General features: G+C 40.7%; 1 protein-coding gene across 2 annotated transcripts; it reads left to right on the forward strand.

Moving 5' to 3' along the window:
- The first annotated feature begins 1387 nt into the window (after nt 1-1387).
- LOC135673850 (nuclear pore complex protein NUP155-like) lies at nt 1388-21384 on the forward strand. Of its 2 annotated transcripts, none has more exons than XM_065183222.1 (13): nt 1388-1752; nt 3417-3586; nt 4431-4557; nt 11160-11422; nt 11533-13144; nt 13222-13434; nt 13652-13899; nt 14103-14520; nt 16944-17149; nt 17272-17629; nt 18773-18991; nt 19167-19492; nt 21011-21384. In XM_065183222.1, the coding sequence occupies exons 1-13, from the start codon at nt 1594-1596 to the stop codon at nt 21129-21131; spliced, it is 4440 nt and encodes a 1479-aa protein (XP_065039294.1). In that variant the 5' UTR covers nt 1388-1593; the 3' UTR covers nt 21132-21384. The 2 variants fall into 2 exon arrangements, with proteins under 2 accessions (XP_065039294.1, XP_065039302.1); XM_065183230.1 differs by having other exon boundaries at nt 1389-1752; nt 21014-21384.
- Nucleotides 21385-21408: the final 24 nt, after the last annotated feature.

The following is a 21408-nucleotide window of genomic DNA, read 5'->3' on the forward strand; positions in this document are numbered from 1 at the left end:
TGTTCTAGTTCTCAATCTTCATAGAAATTTCACATAATAGACAGTGATGTCCGAAGTCCCAACTATGGTTTTTCTTAACGACCTTATATTGCTTTGTTCTAGTTTTCAATCCTTAAAGAAATTTCACATAGACAATGACCATCGATTATAAATGGTAATTACTGTTTCTAGCATTGAAAGACTTGTATTCCAAGAATGGGGTTCTTGATACTTAATACCAAGTTTTAAAATACCACCTGAACTAGCTGGTATGGGGTGGTATTTGCCATCTCATTGGCCAATTAGGACGTAGATCATGCAATTTTGTCTAGTTCGGTCCAATATGGTTTTTGCAGCGCAGTAAGCTCACTGCATCTGGCTTACTAGGTGGTAAGCAAACCGGTTTTGCAATTGTATCTATCGTCCGACACCAATATTCTTTTGTATGGATATCAGTATTCTTCTGTTGTTCAGCTAGGACAATAGTTCAAGTCCCTTGCAGATAACTGGTTTGAGTGTGTTTCAGAATTCTTTTGCATCAATTCTCTGCATATATATGTATATATTATTGCCAGAAATGAATTAAATCAAAGATTTAAATCTCGGTTCAATACTGATTTTGTTAATATATATGACTGGTACAATACTAGTATAGCAGGTGGTATGCCAACTTATACCAATCTGGTGTTATTGAATAACATAATTAAAAATGAAAATAAGCAGTTCTGTTTCTGTATCAAACTATATGTTTTGACACCGGTGCTTGATCGAGCTGGTGAATACTGGTTATTGAATGTATGGCTTTTGGCTCTTAAATTATCGTTTTGTTTATTCGTAAGCAAACGTTTAATCATAGTATACTTCTCCAGAATGATGATACTTCTTATTTTTGTGGATTCAGTTGATTGTCGTTAGAGTATTCTTGAGGGTGATGACGCTGGAGCGGAAGGGGCCATGGGCATTAACAAGACAGAGGAGGTCGTCGAGGAGGTGGTTGACCTAGGCAAACTGACGATGAAGGGTCCTGGACGTGGGGAAGGTGAAGGAGATCGTCAATGGCAGCGATGAGTCAGAGAGCGACGCTTGCGACAAGCGGAGAAGGATGAGGGGTACTTTTGGGATTATAAAAAATAAGATCACAATTTAAGAAAAATAAAAACAAGAGATTTTGAAGAAGGAAAAATAAATTAAAATAGGAACGTTGAAGTAAGTATCTTTTATCGCCAATTCGCCCATTATTACTTACTATATCATACTAAAATTCGGGGAAATTCATTAATTATTACTTCCACCCAACCCTAAGGAAGTCCCCAAAAGAACACGTAACATGTTCTGCGTAATAAACAAATGGGTACAAAAGTGAGTCAGTATTGTCCGGGGTAAGTGAAAATACTACTCTCCCCAAAAGCCTTTCCCCGCTCGCTCTCTTTCTCGCTCTCCGCCGCATCGGTACCGAGAAGAGCGTTTCTTATTTCGTCTTTCCACTCGTGACCAGGTTGTATTCTTTTGAGTTTTGTGGGCGAGCACCGGTTCTCGGAGCTCGTCCTCTTCTCCCGTCCTAGGGTTTTTGGCCCCGCGGTTCCTCCCGTTCCGGCCGCAGCGGAGGGCGATTGGATGGCGTGGGAGGACGAGATCGTCGGGCCGGACGTGGCATCCGCTGGCCTCCATATCAGCGAGCGCATCGGCAAGGACGTCGCTGCCCAGCTCGACCTCGACGAGGCCCTCGAAGCCTCCCGCTACGCCAGTCATCCCTACTCTTCCTTTCCCAAAGAGGTAACACACATATGCCCTCCTCTTTCCTGCGACGCTGGAACCTTAATCCATTTCAACGCGTCGTTTTGAAGTCGACTGGGAGGTGTTTGTTTACTGCCCTTTTGTTTCTTGGCCACAAGTCAAACGTGTGTGGGTAAGATCAGGATCATCAGGCATTTCGCGAGAAAATGTTGTTACCTATGCTTGACATGATCGTTGAAGTGAGTTGGGTTCTAAGTCGATTAAAATTGGAGGAATTTGAGGGATTGGTTGGAGGCGTCATCACTTGAAAAACATGGCAGTGTTTTCCTCCCCACGCAGATGAAGTTTGACCAAGAACAGTACATGCAAAGGAAAGTTCTACCATGATTTTAAATTAGAAGGCAAACTGTTTTCCATGGAAAGGAACAATTTGAAGAGATATGTGCTTTTGATCAGCACAAATCACATTTCATATTCTTGATAAATGCTGACTGTGAGTGGAATGTAGGTTACTTATTATGCCTCTTGCTTCTCCTTGAGAGAATTACCAACAAATCCCAATGAGAGTCACTGGAACAATTGTGAGCAAGAAATGGGAAGAAGTGTTTGGGGAGAATAACAACTAGGTGACTACCATAAGCATCAGCTGTAGGGAGAGTAAGGGAAGGAGAAGAAATGCAAAACTTGACGAGATATCCAATGGAAATAATTATCTTAATGCGAGAAGGGAGGGGTTGGTAGTAGGGAGTGGTTTTAATAGTATCAATGTTTTCAGTAGTTTCACCGGTCTTAGTCGAATGACTTCAAATTTATATCCAATTTATATTCGGGCTCGATGCTTCTTATCTAACCCATCTGATATGTATTGGGATTGGCTGAAACTCAACATCTCAAGCATGTTCTCTTTTGAATTAATATAAAAAATCCAAGACAATCTTTTGTTACTACTGAAGATGCCTTTGGGTGCTCTCTTCCATGTATGCCTTTTCAGTTGGGCAATATGGATGATTAACTTTAGAATTCATGACATGTCTCATATGCTGAATCAGACTTTTTTTCTATCTAATTTATCTTGCCTTTGTCATCCAATGGGCATTTTGCCCACTCTGGAAAATTTCTCACTCATGTGTCCTGTCATGATGGTACAATATGAATCTCCCTTTTCAGAAACTACAAAGTACCCAAGGGATGATTTGGAGATAATCTGAGAGCAAACATTTCAAAATGATATTTGGCCTATAACATACCCATGTGTTTACACACATCTCCATGCAGACACACATATATAACTATTTACTGCTACGTCTCTCCGTATGATAACCTGAAATTTTGATGATTTGCCACTTTTTAAATCTATGTCATTTTGCAACAAAATCTAGTATTATTATGATCGTATCAGTGATTCACAGAAAAAAGTATAACATTTCTACCGTACTTTCGTGAGCCAAGTGACTCCTGAAAGTCTTTCTCCCACCAATTCATATTTCTTGACATCCAGACTCTTTGGTTCTCTTGCTTTTTTTGAGTATTTTTACACATTTGTACACATTGACCTGGTTGTTTACACCTGATGATTTAACAAAATGATAGAAGGAAATTGTCATCTCTTGGTTTTACCGTATGTGTATTATGTCTTTCTTTAATATATCTCTGGTATTCAGGCCGTTGCTCTCCTTTTCCTTTTAACAAGAATATTATTGTAGTGGCCTCCTTTAGTTGAAGTGGTGGAGACTCGGGAGTTACCTTCTCTGCTAATTGAAAGATATAATGCATCTGGTGGTGAAGGAACAGCACTGTGTGGAATATTTTCTGAGATTCGAAGAGCTTGGGCATCAGTTGACAATTCCCTGTTTCTTTGGCGCTTTGATAAGTGGTAAGGTTTCCATTCACCAATATATCTTTGATTTTTTGTCTTTTATCTCCATGTCAAATCCCAGTCAGGATTCATTAGTTCTGTGAACATGTCAAGAAAATTCAATTTAATTTAAGAAAATTTTGACTTCATTTTAGAAATTGTTGTTGGAGTCATACTCAAGGTGCCCCTTCTGTTTTGGGGGGGGGGGGGAAAGGGAGGGGAGAGAAGGAAAAGGTTCTTGTCCCAACAAGCATCACAATGGAAAAGTTAATTGTTATTGAAGGGCACACTTGAGAGTTGAGACACCACTTTGGTTTGTGGGGGTAGGGAGGGGGAGGGGGAGACGGGCCAAACAAGCATCACAAGGGCAAAGTTAATCCTCTATATTTGTTCGACAATCTACTTTGTTTTTAGTAACCATAATATTTGTTTTTTGGGCTCTCTAGTGCTGCATCATGTAACTAATTACTTGTAATTATGATATGGGCTGGTCACGAAATGTCTGTCCCATTTGTTTCTAACTGTTATGAATGCAGATTATTTCACTAATCAACATTACTATCCTTGTTATCATTTTGGAAATTCATGTATTGTTAACTTTGTCAAGTTACAGAGATCTTATCGGCAGGATCATTTTGTTATATGCTACAGTTATGTCTACATAGCATGACAATTTACCAAGTTTTTATATGCTACAGTCATGTCTGCATAGCATGACAATTTATGAAGTTTTTGACTAAATTGTGGGCAAAATCTTTGTTGATATGACCAATTAGTTCTTGTTATGGTCCTTAAAACAATGTATACTTGTGCATGCTTTTTTTAAATCTTATATTAATTCTAAGTTTTTATTTATTGTAAGGGATGGACAATGCCCTGAATATAGTGCTGATGAACAAGCTATTTGTGCTGTTGGGCTTGCTAAATCGAAGTCTGGAATTTTTGTTGAAGCTATCCAATATCTCTTAGTGTTAGCAACTCCTGTTGAGGTAGGATCACTGCTGCCAAACAATTTTTGTTGAATTCATTTGGAAGCATTATTGTTTTCTGAAAAAGAATAGAGCCTGACTTGATAATTTTAATATTAACACCTGCATTGACATTGTTAGCATGGCCTTTTAGTTCACCTCCTTATAAATGAATCCGAACCTTTTACTGCATCTTCTTCGATAACAAGAAGCTGTGATGTCCCAAGTTCCAACTTTGGTTTTTCTTAGCAGTCTTATATTGCTTTGTTCTAGTTCTCAATCTTTAAAGAAATTTCTCATATAGAAAATACACCATGACCGTTGCTTTTAAATTGTATTTACTGTTTCTAGCGTTGAAAGACTTATATGCTAATATTTGGATTCTTGATAATTAATACCAAGTTTTAAAATACCACCTAACACCTGTACTAGCTAGTATGGGGCAGTATTTGCCATCTCAATGGCCAATTAGGACATAGATCAGGCAATTTTGTCAGGTTCGGTCCAATATGGTTTTTCAGCACAGTAAGCTCACTGCATCTGGTTTACCAGGTGGTAAGCAAACTGGTTTTTCAATTGTACCCTACGGACCGATACCAATATTCTTTTGTATGGTTATCAGTATTCTTCTATTGTTTATCCAAAACAATAGTTTTAAGCAAGGTTTGTAATTTCGTACTGTATTGACGTTTCGAGCTTTGCATGATACGGTACGGTATAGTATGGGTGTATCGCGCGGTATATATATATATATATATATATATATATATATATATATATATATATAATATAATATAATATAAAAAATAAAAATCAATATATAAAAATAATATAAAAAATAAAAAGGGCGGCGTACATTGCCTCGGCAACGTTGCCTCCTTTTCTTCTCCTTGTCGTGTCTTCTCCTCACAACGTTGCCTCCTTTTCTTCTCCTTGTCGTGTCTTCTCCTCATTTGCGGCATTCGGCGAAGACGTCAAAGGTCGTAGACGTCTCCGGCCTTCGGCGAAGAATGCGACGAAGGTTGCAGGCGTCTCCGGCCTTTGGCGAAGAACGTGGCGAAGTAGAAGCCGAGTCGTCGCCTCTCCGTTACCTCCTGGATCGGGATCGTCGAGGGTGGGTGGTGTCGGATCGGGAAGCGTCGAGGTTCTCCCGATTCTCCCTCTTCTTTGAGTGCCTTCTCCCTTTTCTCCCTCGACGTTTCTTCTTCCCTCGCCGCAGCCAGGCTGATACCGCCCGGTATCGGGCGACGATGGTCGAAATCGATCGTCACCGCCTGATACAGCCCCGTATCGTTCGATACCGGGCTAGATCAATGGTACTGCCCAGTAGTGAGCGGCCCCCGTACCGGTCTGCTGGTGGACCAGTACATACTACCCGTTACAGGCGGTATCATTCGAAATTAAAATCAGTTTTAAGTCCCTTGCATATGAGTTGTATGGATAACTAGTTTGAGTGTGTTTCAGAATTCTTTTCTATCATTTTCTCTTTATATATATATTATTGCTAGAAATGAATTAGATCAAGGATCTAAATCTTCGTTCAATATTGATCATGGTTTGTTGATCTACTCGAGTTAGTATGGTAATGGTGGTGCTTACTGGTTTGATGGGTGATCAAGACACAAATCGTCTAAGTCTCCGTCAGCATGCCCCGGCGTACCGTGTGTCGGTATGCCAGTATGGAGCAGTATGTATCGTACCATCGGCCAGCCGGCGCAGTCGGTCAAAACGAGAAGTCGAACCTTGATATTGATTCTGGTAATACATACGACTTGTCACGGACTTAATTGGTTTCGCCTAAGTCGTGCGGCACCCTTGCGTATCCATCCGCAAAGGCCAGCCTCCTCGAAGCCTCCCATGGTCCCTTAGGATCCACAAAAGCGAAAACGGGTTAGAGAAAACGCCTCACTCGGGATTCACAAGCAAACATTTCCGAAAACACTTCATAAACAATGCAAATTACAAACAAACTTTACAAGCTCTGAACAGTTGCACAACAAAGGGTCAAAATGGTCCACTACAGACCGAGAATCTCTCACAAGTGTTCACATGACACAACCTTTATTTACAAGCCTAAAGCGACCACAAACCCAACTAAAATGGGACTATTAAGCCTTCGGCCGTCCCTCTATATGCTGTGTAAAGCATGAACATACCAAAAGACACGGACATACATAACGATTACATCAAACATCTTGTTTAAAAGTTTGTCCGTGACATTCTCCCTCACTTATTCCTTCGACGTCCTCGTCGAAGCCTTTGCCGACACTGCAACTCCTCGCCTTTGCTAAGTCTTCAATCTTTTGCTCCAGCTGCAATGCGCCTTTTGGCTCCCAACTGCTCTCTGCTGCTGTCTTTGAGTAGTCGAACCTTTGATCAGCCATGCTGCTTCAACTCGCCAATGACTCTAACTCTAGTGTGGGGTTGGTTGAGTTGTGTTGATCCCTGTTGGTTCCTGCGGATCTTCCAGATGAAGGAAAAGACCATCCTTACTATGCGCTAGTTTCTCAAATGCCTCATGCTGCTTGAACTGGGTGGATGCTTGTTGGAGCTTTAACGAGCATCGCCTTGCAAACTTCTGAATTTTAGGTTATTCCTCCACAAAATTTGCCCATTGACTCTTCTTTCACCTAGTTGTCACTTCCAAGTAGATTCGCATCACTTCCGCTTTCGATTGACATTCTGTTGGGAAATGAAGCGGATAATCTACTCTCAGTAGCACTGATCACCATTGGTGAGGATTTGACAACTATTGTCTTCTAAAATCTTCAAAGGGTCTTTGAACCTGTGCAGAGCTCCTCTGCTGGATAGATAAGAGAATTTGGGTACTCGGTTTCGCCCATTCTCTTAAGAGTTGAGAAGGCAAAGGTTACTTGAATTTGCTCGCCTCCTCGAGGTTGTACTCCATGCATCGAGCTGGTTACTGGCCTTCGCCTGCCCTTTGCTCACACTTCTGAAGCACTTGAAGTGTTTGCACTCCTTGCGTTTAGTTAGTTAGTGTGATTCACCTTTTCAATGCCATTAAACTTCTGGAATGCAGGAAGTTTTCACCCCAACTTAGAGTAAGTCTCTAGTAGTTTTGGTCGCCTCTGGGATTGTACCGTCTTCTCCATCAACTCGGCCGCCTACTCCACTGAGTAGCAAAGGTACAACATCGCGTATTGCCTGTTTCGTTCCTTGGTCGTGCACTCTTGCATGACCCGAAGTCCTTCACTTTCGGCTATCTTAATCAGAAGCTCGTTGACACCGGTCTTACGAAGTTCCTTGGCCTCTGTCCTTCAGCTTTGTCTCGGTACTTGGAGTTTGCCTCTGCATGCTCCTCCTCCTCGGCCCCTTTCACGACCAAGCGCTCTCCCTTCATGAGAGCAAGGGATCAATGACTTTTACGGAAGTCCCGCCTCTGCGGTACCCTGGCGTTGCCATGTCCATGGTCCGACTATCCGTCGCCTCGCATCTACATCCCTTTTCTTCACGATCAGTAGATATGCCTCTGTGGCACTCCTCCGAGTCCACCTCCATTCTAACTGATGTTTGATTTTGGGTAGCTAAGTCCATCTGGACTCATCGTCGCTTCCTCGTCCCTTTCGACCCCCTGTTTCAACACCTCTGTGTTCTCCAAGCAGCTCCCTTTGGTCGATGGAAAGACAGACTGAAACTCCCATGCATGGCCTCTGCCATCACGTTGTAGGGTTTGTACCAATTCTATTCTCCTTAGCTTCCTTCGTAGCAACGTTCGCTTACTTGACCTCGTCCTCTGACTTGTCGGGCTCCCTTAAGCGAATATGAGCTCTGGAGCAGTCCAACTCTCTAGCTGCTTCGATTATACTTCTGCATGATCAAGTCCCTCCCATGGGACTCACTGGTACTTACATTCGAACTTTTCCCTTGGTGGAACACAGCCCCCATATGCTGATGACCAAGGCTTTCATCCGATGCAAAATTCGATGCACGCACGGAAGCCCCGCCTCTGCGCTACCATGGCCTTCACTCTTTGAATCCGTAGCCCTTCTTGCCGTCATGTTGTTCACCGAAGTGGAGCTTCCAGTAGCTCCCGATCATACCTCCGTATGATCTAGTCCCTCACGGGACTCATTCGTGTGTATCACATTGCCACGAACTGTTCCACCACGACCCGCTGTACCATGTCGCCTCCTGGTGATATCTCCATTGTATTCTGATCCTTGTGGGATGAACTCGAATTGTGAACCCTCCATGTGTGGCCTCTGCTAATACATTACAGGGTCTCTTCCGCCTTCGATTTTGTTCGCTCCTTTGGCAATTGACCTTCATCCACCCACTCTTGGGTCACACCTAGATGAAGCACCGCTCTAGGATAGTCCGTCGCCTGGTAGCTCCCAAAGTCCACCGTTCGCTGCAATTAGTGCACCTTTGTCTGGATCCTGGGCCTCTGCCCCTACCAGCACAATCTATGCTGCGCACCGCTTCCTTCATGGCAACTTGAATGGCAACACTGTGGCATATTCTTCAAGAGTACCTGCCTTCGCGTCCTCTTGCCCCGTGCCAAGGCTTTTTGAACCCAACTTCGCCTCCGCAAGTTGAGTCGCCTTAGTTCCTCCATCAAATGCTAGATAAGGTGCATATGCCCAGAACCTCCCTTCGTCTTTGACACCATGCAAGATGAGTCCGCTTCGTCAGAATGAAGGACCCATGGAACAACATGATCCTGTTCTTGCCTCTGCAAGAGTTCATGTCCTTGACCTTTGTCCAAGGAAAGCACTGTGCCTCCGCTCCATGTTCCATCTTCTATGCTGGCTCCCTTCATGCGGCTTGGGTACTTCGCCAAGTTACACCCAAGTTGCTCCGCTCCTCGTTTTTGCATTGAGTTGATGGTGGCTCTCACGGCCACCATTCCACGGGTCAGTCCTCCCTTGAGTCCAATCTCCATATCGACTCCAAGTGTGTCCTCATATTTGTTGCTTTGGGTCGCTCCCCCACTTGATCTCATAATGCATCCGCCAATGCATTCTCTCGAGCGAGATCATACGACGACTCCTCGCCGTTTGCTCGGTCCATTGAGCTTCGTGGAGTTGTTATTTGTTGAGGTACTCCTCAACATGTGCAGTCTGTTGCACATGATTCTCCCTCTAGAGGAACCAGGATCTATCCCTCCTGGATAACTATCCCGTTGGAGTAACATCTCTCTTTGTTTCGGAGACCACCATCCCCTTGGACTATCCGATTTGCTGAACAAACTGTGCATTGTTCTGCCTCCTGAACGCACTTGCTAGATTGCAACTCCACGTCAATACAGCCCCCACTGCACCACTCAAGGCCTAGCAGCATGCTGAACTCGCTGCATACTTCAGCCTCCAACAAACGTATCCTTCACATGCCGAAGAGAAAGTTTCAATGCTCCATGGCGCCGAGTTTCGGTCGCCTTAGGATGGTCGCAAATATTCCATTGTCCGCATACAAGCTCATGCATTAGTACCGAATTCTTCGAGTTAGCAATTCCCCTCACCTCTGTGAGCTTTGCACAACTCTTTCGGCCGCTGAGCAACTCATTCCACATTGTATGGTCTCATCCTTTACCAAGCGCCTCGCTTGCCTTGAGCACCATCAAGTATAGTTGTCAATGTTGAACCGTAGCTCATACTCAGCCATCCTAACCTTTGTGCGCTCCGTATTCTTCTAAGCTTGCCTGTTCTCGTGGTGCCTCTTGCACGAAGGGTTGGCCATTCCTCTGAATGCCAATCTCAGATGCCCGCTCCTTCGAGCGACTCCTTTTCCCTACATCTCCATGCCCATTTTCCCCCAAACGGTCGCGCGTGTGCTGACTGACCTCAACGCTGCCCCGATAGGTCCCCCACATTTGCATGCTAAGTGTTTCTATGAGTGGTTGTCCCGCTCTGATACCATCTGTCACGGACTTAGCTGGTTTTGCTTAAGTCGTGCGGCACCCTTGCGTGTCCGTCCGCAAAGGTCAGCCTCCCCGAAGCCTCCCATGGTCCCTTAGGACCCACAAAAGCGAAAACGGGTAAGAGAAAACGCCTCACTCGGGATCCACAAGCAAACATTTCCGAAAACACTTCATAGACAATGCAAATTACAAACAAACTTTATAAGCTCTGAACAGTTGCACAACAAATGGTCAAAATGGTCCACTACAGACCGAGAATCTCTCACAAGTGTCCACATGACACAATCTTTATTTACAAGCCTAAAACAGCCACAAACTCAACTAAAATGAGACTATTAAGCCTTCGGCCGTCCCTCTATATGCTGTGCAAAGCATGAACATATCAAAAGACACGGACATACATAACCATTACATCAAACATCCTGTTTAGAAGTTTGTCCGTGACAGACTGGTACAATACTAGTATGGCTGGTGGGATGCCAACTTATGCTAATATGGTAATATTGAGTAACACAGTTAAAAATGAAAATAAGTAGTTATGTATCTAATACTGGTACTTGATCGAACTGGTGAATACTAGTTATTGACTCTATGGTCGGGACTTGAAATATTAACACTGTAAATTCCAGCCTTTTGGCTCTTGATTATCTTTCTGTTTATCTTTGTCTAAAACATTTCAGTGGTAAGTAATTTTTTAGTCATAGTCTCGAGATTGATGATAGTTTTGATTCTGTGGATTCAGTTGATTCTCGTTGGAGTATGCTGCACTGTTAGTGGAGATGGATCAGATCCATATGCTGAGATTTCACTACAACCTTTACCTGAGTATCGAATACCTTCTGACGGAGTCACCATGACATGCATCACATGTACAGATAAAGGTCGTATATTTCTGGCTGGCCGTGATGGACATGTGTACGAAATGCAATATTCGACTGGCTCTGGTTGGAATAAGCGTTGTCGGAAGGTTTGTCTCACAACTGGTTTAGGAAGTCTTCTTTCAAGGTATGTATCTTGTTGCACAATTTGAATTGTATTGGTTAAAATTTGTTGCTCATGTATTTTTTTATTGTATGTTAAACTATGAATTAAACATTTTGTTGGCAAATGCTCAGGTGGATCGTGCCAAATGCCTTTAAGTTTGGGGCTGTTGATCCAATTCTTGACATGGTTGTGGACAATGAAAGACATATCATTTATGCAAGAACAGAAGCTATGAAAGTACAGGTGTTTGATCTTGGAGAAAATGGGGATGGTCTGCTAACAAAAATTTCTGAAGAGAAAAATTTGATCGATCCACGTGAGGCACAATATGGGGGCAGACGATCTGTTGGGTCAAGAGCAGTTGCACGAGGTGCAAAACCAACAATAGTCTGCATAGCACCTTTGTCTACCATTGAATCAAAACGGCTGCACCTAGTTGCTGTTCTATCAGATGGCAGGAGACTGTATCTTTCTACTTCCTCAGGTGGAACTAACTCTTCCATTGGTGGTTCTTTTCAAAGGCCCTCTTGTTTAAAAGTCATTGCAACTAGGCCTTCACCTCCCTTAGGTGTTGGTGGTGGCCTTAATTATGGTACCATGTCTGCATCAGGTAGGGTTCAACCTGAAGATCTGACATTAAAGGTGGAAGCAGCATTTCACTCTGCAGGTAGCCTTGTTCTCTCAGATTCATCAGCATCTGCTATGTCCTCTCTTCTGATTGTGAACCAGGATTCAAGTGTGCAACCATCTCTTTCTGGTAACTTTGGAATGACTACGAGAAGCACACGTGCATTACGAGAATTGGTATCATCTTTACCTATTGAAGGGAGGATGCTCACTGCGGCTGATGTCCTACCCGTGCCAGATACAGTAGTTACTGTACAATCTTTGTTCTCAGATGCAGACGCTTTTGCTGGGTTGGGTGAAGCATCTGAAAAGCCATCTGGAAAGCATTGGGCTAGAGGGGATCTTCCAACCCAACATATCCTACCAAGGAGGAGGGTTGTGGTATTCAGTACCATGGGTCTGATGGAGGTAGCTTTTAACAGGCCAGTGGACATTCTTAGAAAGTTAATTGAGTCAAATGCTTCACGATCTCAAATTGAAGATCTTTTTAATCGGTTTGGAATTGGAGAGGCTGCAGCAATGTGTTTAATGCTGGCAGCAAAGTTAGTATATGATGCAGGAAATCTTAGCAATACAGTCTCTGAGAAAGCAGCTGAAGCCTTTGAGGATCCTCGGTTGGTTGGAATGCCACAAATTGATGGTAGTACTGGTTTGACAAGTGCTAGGTCTCCATCTGGAGGCTTTAGCATGGGGCAAGTTGTTCAGGAGGCTGAACCTGTATTTTCTGGTGCATATGAAGGACTTTGCTTATGCTCATCTAGGTTGCTCTTTCCTATTTGGGAATTACCTGTCATGGTAGTCCATGGGAACGTTGGTCGTTTTGAAGAAGGGGTCATTCTTTGCAGGCTTTCAGTTGACACGATGAAGATTCTTGAAAGTAAAATTCGTTCTTTGGAGCAATTTTTAAGGTCCAGAAGAAACAAGAGAAGGGGACTTTACGGATATGTTGCTGGTTTGGGAGATCATTATGGTTCTATTTTATATGGAACTGGTAATCAAGATACAGGTAGAAATTTGTTTGGGAGACAAACTAGAAATGCTGATGCAGGAGATGGTGGTGCAGGAAGTAAGAGGCAGCGACTTGTATACACTTCAGCAGAACTAGCTGCCATGGAGGTAAGAGATTTGGAGGTATCAAAGAGGTTTACTCAAAACCATCATATGGTTCTCTAGCTTTTTATTTCATGATGCAGGTGAGAGCAATGGAATGTCTGAGGCGATTGTTGAGGAGATCCAGTGAAGCGCTTTTCTTACTTCAACTTATTTGTCATCACAATGTTACTCGCTTAGTCCAGGGTTTAGATAACAGTTTACGTCAGAAATTCATACAGTTGACATTCAATCAGTTGGTTTGTTCAGAGGAAGGTGACCTGCTCGCAATTCGACTTATCACTGGACTTGTGGAGGTAAAGCTGTTATGTGAACAACTTCTAAATTTATAACATGTTTGTATCACTTTTGTCCATAGAGTTAGCAACTACTACCAGGCTGTCCTTCATCCATCTCTTTTCCTTGCTTCCCCTCTGATTTATCCGACCTGATTAAATTCTCGTTTATAGTTCTTGCTTACAAGATACCCTGGTATTTGAGCTAATATGTTGAGACTTGTTCATCTTGCTACAGTACTATATTGGTCCAGATGGCAAAGGCACAGTTGATGAGATCAGTGAGAAACTAAGGGAGGGTTGTCCAAGTTACTACAATGAGTCCGACTACAAATATTTCCTAGCAGTAGAGTGTCTTGAGAAAGCTTCTGTCACTGTAAATGCACATGAAAGGGAAATTTTATCTAGAGACGCTTTCAACCTCTTGACAAAAGTTCCAGAATCTGCAGATTTAAGTACTATATGCAAAAGATTTGAAGACTTAAGGTTAGTTTACTTTGGTTGTGAGGTGAATATGAGAAATCTCTTATATTTATTTATAAGGTAGGTGGACAGGTAGTGTTTTTGTATAATCCTTGTGTACATGGGACAAATATATGGGCTCATGCTAATTGGATTGTATTTTTGTTCCATAATATTCAAGTAGTAATATCAGAATATGATAATAACTTCTGAATCCCATACTGTAGATTTTATGAAGCTGTAGTACGACTACCTCTGCAAAAAGCTCAAGCTCTTGATGCCCAGGGTGATGCAGTCAACGTGAACATTGATCCAGGACAGCGTGATAATACACTTGCTCTTCGAGAACAGTGCTATGAAATAATAATGGATGCCCTTCGGTCTCTGAAGGGTGTTGGGCAAAATGGAAAACCTAGAGAATTTGGCACTTCTCGACTTTCTACTGTGCCTTCTCTTGATCAGGCTTCTCGGGATAATTACATACAACAGATAATTCAGCTCAGTGTCCAATGGCCTGATGCATCCTTTCATGAGCATTTGTACAGGACACTGATTGACATAGGCCTTGAAAACAAGTTGTTAGAGTATGGAGGTTCCGATTTGGTCCCCTTTTTGCAGACTGCTGGCCGTAAGCCGTTCCAGGAGGTATGTTTTCCTGAAAAATATAATGAGCTTGATTTTGTTATTAATCTATAGTTGTCATTGCTAGTTATTCATTTGCTTCCCACATGAATCGGAGAATAGAAGAACATGAGAACAAATGCAACACTACGCTGATAGGCAGTTAAATATTTACTCATCAGGAATCACAGATCACTGGGCTAAGCTAAGCTGTTCATGAATTAAAAACCAATTATAAACTTTACTAATAATCTCCACAGAATAGACAACATATCGTTATGATCATAAATAAAATGCTTACGTTTTATGGTTCCAGTGCATGTAATTTTGTTTTACATTGAAAATGAGCTATATATAAAGTATATTATACAGTGGAATTTGGAAGGATATATTTTCAGAAATTAGAATTGCAGAAGAAAGGTTCTAGATGCTGAGTTAAATGGCCCAAATTAAAGCACTCATTGAGCTGTAAAGCTCAATGTGCATCACAATGGGAGATACCATACGATTAACATTAAGGTGGTATAAAGTCATCCTGGTGCTCGGTCTTACAGATGTGCAAGTAAGGGTGATACTTGTGGACAACTTTCCTGTAACTCGAAGTTTTGCTTATGATGAGAGAAAAAGGGTTGCAGTCAGATCCAAAAGAAAATAATAAAAAGTTTTAAGCATTGAGGAGCAAAATTGACCAGGCACAAGTCTTGGAGATGGCACACCGGTGAAGTGGATTACCTTTTTGTTAAGTAGGATAAGAAATCATAAAATGATCAAGAAGCATATAAATTAAATATGATATATAGGTTAGTCCTCAAAAGTCATCTCCTGGTTTTAAAGGTAGCATCAATGGCAACCTTCAAAGGAATTGCTGGTATGATGATGGCACCAATCTAGTTTTGCAGTTGTTATAATGTTTGATACTTTGATAGGTATGGCTGTGCCACTGGCCAGCAAAGTTTCCTCAAAATATAATCCAAGAATTTGCATGAGATTTTTTTTGGGAAAAAACCTAGCTTTGAACTCCCTAGACTTAATTTTACCCTAAACGAGACTCCGTTGGACCACTAGACAAATCTAAGGTGTCCACATTCTGCATCAGTACCACTAGAAACAATGTGGAGTAACTGTCTTGTCTCTTCAATGTCCTTTTCTTAGTCTATAAACTAAGTTGGTTTCTTTGAGTGATTGATGTTCTGCTGGAGTAGCCCCATCTTGGTTGATGGTATGCACAAGAAGATATAACTTCATGTTGCATGGTCTAGCATGCTGGCATGCCGTTGCCATCACAAATTGTCTTGATGGGAAGAAAAAAGAAGGAAAAGAGAGAAGAACACAAATATCTATACCTTACAGTAAGTCAAGACCCATTTTTAGTTATTATAGTGGTGTCAGGAGCTTTGTTGTTGTCGATCTGAGAATAAAGCATCATAATAGGATCTTGATTTCCCTTTAAGCTGGCTTGACCTATAACAGTCATCTAGTTCAGTGAATGAATTTTTGTTGGACATGGAGTATCATCTGTACCCCCCATCTGTTTTGGTTGCAAAGTGGTGTATCCCAGGTGGTACATTTGTATGTTGTGATAAAGCAGTCTTCGTTTTATTTATTTTATACGATTATACAAAACTGAATATCACCTTTTAAGAGTGACATAACCTTTTTGAAACAATAAGCAATAAGCATCATGGGTGAGCCATCTACCTGAATTTTGATGTAATTTGTTGGCAAGGTGACTGTGCAATTTGTATTTGATGTTTTAGGAGTTTGTTTGATGTTAGAGATTCCTGTATGTATATTTATTTTCGTTCAATATATCTGGAGTTTTCCAGGTTGTCCTCTTTGTTTTTGTTTGGCCATACATAATTTATGAAGAGTAGGTGCCTGGTGAGTACAATTTTCAATGGAACCAGATGGATTATTGTACAAGCATTCAGGAAAACTCAGGCTTTTTGAGATAGAGTAAGAAAAGATTTGTTGGGGATAGTGCTGTAATCACTTGTGTATGGTGAGTACAATTTTCACTGGAACCAGAGGGATTCTCTGAGACTCATGTAAGAAAAAATTTGTTGGGGATTTTACTGTAATCACTTGTGCACCAAAATGGATAATGTTTACCCTCCAGAGAAATATTTTCAGTATGTATATACCTTCAATTTTGTAATCCTTTCTCATTTGGAAATTGCATTATTCTTTGATTTGAAATTTGGAATAAAATGATTTATGTGCTAAATCTGGAAAGATATGGTTCTTTCTCATAGAATTTTTAAAATAAAAGTTTCTTCTAGGTGTTATATAGAAACATTCTGTTAACTAATGATAATGTAGAAAATTACTGTTTTTTTAATAAATTAATAATTCATATTTTTGGCCAAATGATTATTGAATGCACATTTCAGTTCAACATACCTGCAGATTTATGTTTTTTAAGAGATTATTATATTTTTGTTCAGGTTCATGCTGTCAATGTGGTAAATTCAACAGCTCTTCAAGGAAGTGATATGAGGGCACCTATTGTTTCTGGTCAGGCGAAATATCTTGACCTTTTAGCCAGGTACCATGTCCTGAAGCGACAGCATCTACTTGCCGCTCATGTGCTGTATAGGTTGGCAGAAAGGCCATGCACTGACACTGAGGAGGCTCCTACTTTGCATCAGAGGTCAGTGGGTGATAAATTTAAACTTTATCCTCTTCAAGTGCCGAAGTTGCAAATTTTGGAACACTTTTTAGGGATCTTTTACAATGATTCTTGACTAACAAATTCTTTATTGTCTAAACCAGACTTCAATATCTTAGCAATGCAATTATTCAGGCGAAAAGTGCGAGCAGCACTACAGGTTCAATTAGTTTAAGCAGAAATACTGTTGATGATAGCTTACTTGACATGCTTGAAGCAAAGCTTGTTGTTCTTCAATTCCAAATCAAAATTAAAGAGCAGCTGGAGTTGATAGCATCAACTTTAGAAAACATGTCAGGTGGCAATGAGTCACTTCCAAATGATTTTTCTCCTAGGAGCAACCTGGTTGTTGAAGATGAAATTGCAAGGAGTGCTCAGGAGAAGGCTAAAGAGTTATCACTGGAATTGAAGAGCATTACTCAGCTATACAATGATTATGCTGTTCCATTTAAGCTTTGGGAGGTATGGACACTTTGAAATTGCTGATTTTCCTTTTCATCAATTGCTTTAGGGTTAATGAAGAATAGTCTCTTGATAGATAATTTCAAAAGGTACAGTGATATATTCAAATAACAAATTAAGTCAGTTTGGTATGATTGTTTTTCCTATTAGGTAGCATGACTCAAATTCAAAAAAAAATATGAAAAGATAATTTGACCTTTCTGGTTTTGAGTCAATAATATGGCATTGACTGGACGTAAGCTTGACTCAACCCCTAAACTAAATATAGCACATTCCAGGCTTTAGAAACCATGCTTGCATCACCTGAAGGATGAACTAACAATCTAACATAACAAAGATGTATGGGGTAATGCTTTGACTCACTATGCTGTTCAGTTGTTCTACCTGTATTTGAATTAGAGAACATAGTTCAAGGTCAATCATAAAATCACGTGTTGAATCTAATTAGTTATCTAAATGCAAAGTAGCACAGCTATCTAAAGCAAATAGCATGGCATATACTTGTCAGTATTTTAATGCTAAGTCATGCGTTCTTTTTGGTGGGGGTTTGGTAGAATATGTTCATGGAGTTACTATAATTTTTACAGTTTGATCTCCTTTCTTCCTACATAATTGAATCTTTCTACCAAATAAAATGGAAAACTGTCAATGCAAACAGTGTTATTTACTCTAGGATTTGGTACATGAATGATGTGATTGCCCTGGCATGGCTGCTTTATGACATGGAAATACCTAAAATATTACCAACTCTGAAAGCTAGGTAATGGTTTATTCTGAGTTGTTTTGTTCATCCATTTCTTCCTCCCAAGAGTAGTATTAATGTAAGGGGAGAAGTGTCTAATTGTCTTTTTAATCAACGTGTTCTTTAGAACCCAATAATCTCTTGATACAGATGGTAATAGTTATTGTCTCATCCGATAATTTTTTTCTTGTTAATTTCTTTCTTAGCAGCCATAATAAACAATTTATAGGCATTGGGGGTGCTTTTTTCCTTTTCAGTTTGCAGACTTGAAGCACGTTTTAGACTGTTAGGCATGTATTAAATTAGAAAAAGAAATCCTATCTTCTCGGTACTTTGACATGCTTTGTTTTATTGTGTGGTCAAGGGATACTAAGCTTTCTCATATGGTTTATCCTGCTCAGGTATGCCTGGAAATGCTCAACTTTGCAAATTATTCTGGAGATGCTGACAGTAAAATTATTCGGGAGACCTGGGCCAGGCTTCTTGATCAAGCTCTTTCTAGAGGTGGAGTTGCAGAAGCTTGTTCTGTGGTGAAGAGGGTTGGATCAAATCTTTGTCCTGGAGATGGGGCTTGCTTCCCTTTAGAGACTATATGTCTTCATCTTGAGAAAGCTGCTTTGGTAATTTTCTTCTCTGTGCTTGTCCTGATTATTAACTTTTGCAGCACATTTTGTGTGTTAATGTTTGCATCTCTGTTGAAGTATTCACTCAAGTTGTATTGATAAAATATGATCATCAGAGGTCTAGTTTCTGGTGTTTCTCTTAATCTGATTATGCTGCCCACATCTTTGTCAGGAACGTTTGACCTCAGGAATTGAGTTAGTTGGAGATGAGGATGTTGCTAGGGCACTTTTTGCAGCTTGTAAGGGTTCAGCTGAGCCTGTATTATGCTCATATGACCAACTGTTAAATGGAGCTATTTTACTCTCATCGAACCTGAAACTACGTCTTCTAAGGTCTGTTCTAGTAGTTCTCCGTGAGTGGGCAATGTCTGTACTTGCACATAAATTGGGTACTACAGCTGTTGGGGCTTCTTTCATTCTTGGTGGAGCATCATCACGGGAACAGACAGCAGCCATCGGTCAAGGAGTTTGGGATAAGATAAGTAGTTTGGCAAACAGGTCAGTTTCTTTATGCTGTGTTCAACATCATTAGGATTCAAGCAACAGACTGCATTTCTGATTTACAGTTGTTCAAGTTCTTATGCAGCATATAGTTTTCAATACATGTATCCTTCTTGCTGTTCCTTTCTTCTTTCCTATGCAATGTTGTTTTGTTCTTCAAATAAATGATAGGAGTTCAATTTTTTCCAATTTATTTTGATAAACAGAAATGGTCAAGTAGCAATTTATCCAACTAAATGAACATCTTCATGATTTTCGGAGACAGGATTCTCTAACCTCCTCGTAACGTCACCTGATTTTGAATGATTTCTTGAACTTAACATCAGCTTTTGTAGGGGAAACCTTTCCCAGAATTTGTGTTACAACAAATTTTGGTTAACTTCATCACCATAACTTGCAAATAAGGTCCACTTAAGAAGATCCATGCTCTTTTTATATTTTCTATGACTATAAAATTTCAACGAAGTTGCTATGGTGATAGGACACGGTTTGACTCGGATTAAGTATTGGGCTAAATGCATCAATTTGGTGCACTATGTTTTCTATAGCTTGTCATTCTTCCATGTGACATGAGATGGTGGTTGACAAACACATTTTGACCCATTGGTCTTCCATCTCTTTGGCACATCCAGGTACTCCAATTTTGTGGTTCTTGAAAGAATCTAGACAAAATTGTGAATTATTCTCAGGATTTTTAGATTATTTTTTGCAGGAAGAAAGTAGATAGAATCTGTGCTGTTAGCAATTAGCTGCATACTCATCAGCTTTTTTGCGGGATGTACATGATCTAATCTAAAGTAAGTTTACTACATAAAGAAACCTACTTATGTGATAAACAAGATTAATCAAAATATTTATAATAGTACTGGTATTCGATTTGATACCGGGTTCCTTCACAAATAAATATAAAATATCATGTGGGGTTCCTTCACAAATAAATATAAAATATCATGTGATGTTTCACGTTGATATTCATGTAATTAGTTGCTCTTTCCAATAATATATAGTGAGCCTGCCGAAGAGCAGCTATGGGTTTGCACGCCCCATCACTATCAACTGCTCTATCTGTGGAATACTAGCAATTCCAATATTACTGGTTGAACTTTCATGCATAATTCATTTTCTGCACCCTCTGGTTTAGCAGAGAACTATTGAAGTGGATGCAGATTCCTGATGTCCTAGATTGGTTCCACTTATTCACAAAATTGTCATGTCGTGGCATGTATATGATTATACTGTTTCTGCCCTCTGACTTTGTGATGTCTTGAGACCTTGAGATTATAATTCTTGGTATTGCCTAAAAGATCTCATGAACGGGAGACTTGTGTTTTCTTTCTTTTTCTTTGTTTTTTTGTTTTTGGGAAGATTTTAACGCTAGATTTTTTTTTGTGATGTTATTTTGTAGTCGTTGATAATTATCACTTGATGATGGCTGCATCTCTTTTGCATTTGCTTCTATTAGAATTACTATTTCATTGTTACCGTAAAGCTTTGTTGATCGTTAGCTTGCAATAGCAGGTACATGACTGAGGTGCGACGCCTGTCACTTCCACAAAACCAAATTGAGCCCGTCTACAGGGGCTTCCGAGAACTCGAAGAACAAATACAGGCGTCTACCGCCTTTCAACAACTATAGTTCCTGATAAGACTTATATTAGTTGTTGTCTTCGGTGTACCCTTTTACCCATATTATCTTGAATCACATTGGATTAAACACATTTCACCCTTTCTTGTATTTGTATGGGAACGTCAATCTGCCTCGTCGGTTCTGTCATTTACATGTATCTGTCGAGGTAAGTCTTAATTGTCACAGCTGTAGCTTCACAGGCACAAAGTTGATGTAGCTCTTCGTTCCAGTTTGGTGATATTATTCTGTATCTTTTTTCCCATTTATCTGTTAATCCTTTGCTAGT

This window comes from Musa acuminata, chromosome BXJ1-1 (genome assembly GCF_036884655.1).
Source record: "Musa acuminata AAA Group cultivar baxijiao chromosome BXJ1-1, Cavendish_Baxijiao_AAA, whole genome shotgun sequence".
Classification (NCBI taxonomy): domain Eukaryota; kingdom Viridiplantae; phylum Streptophyta; class Magnoliopsida; order Zingiberales; family Musaceae; genus Musa; species Musa acuminata.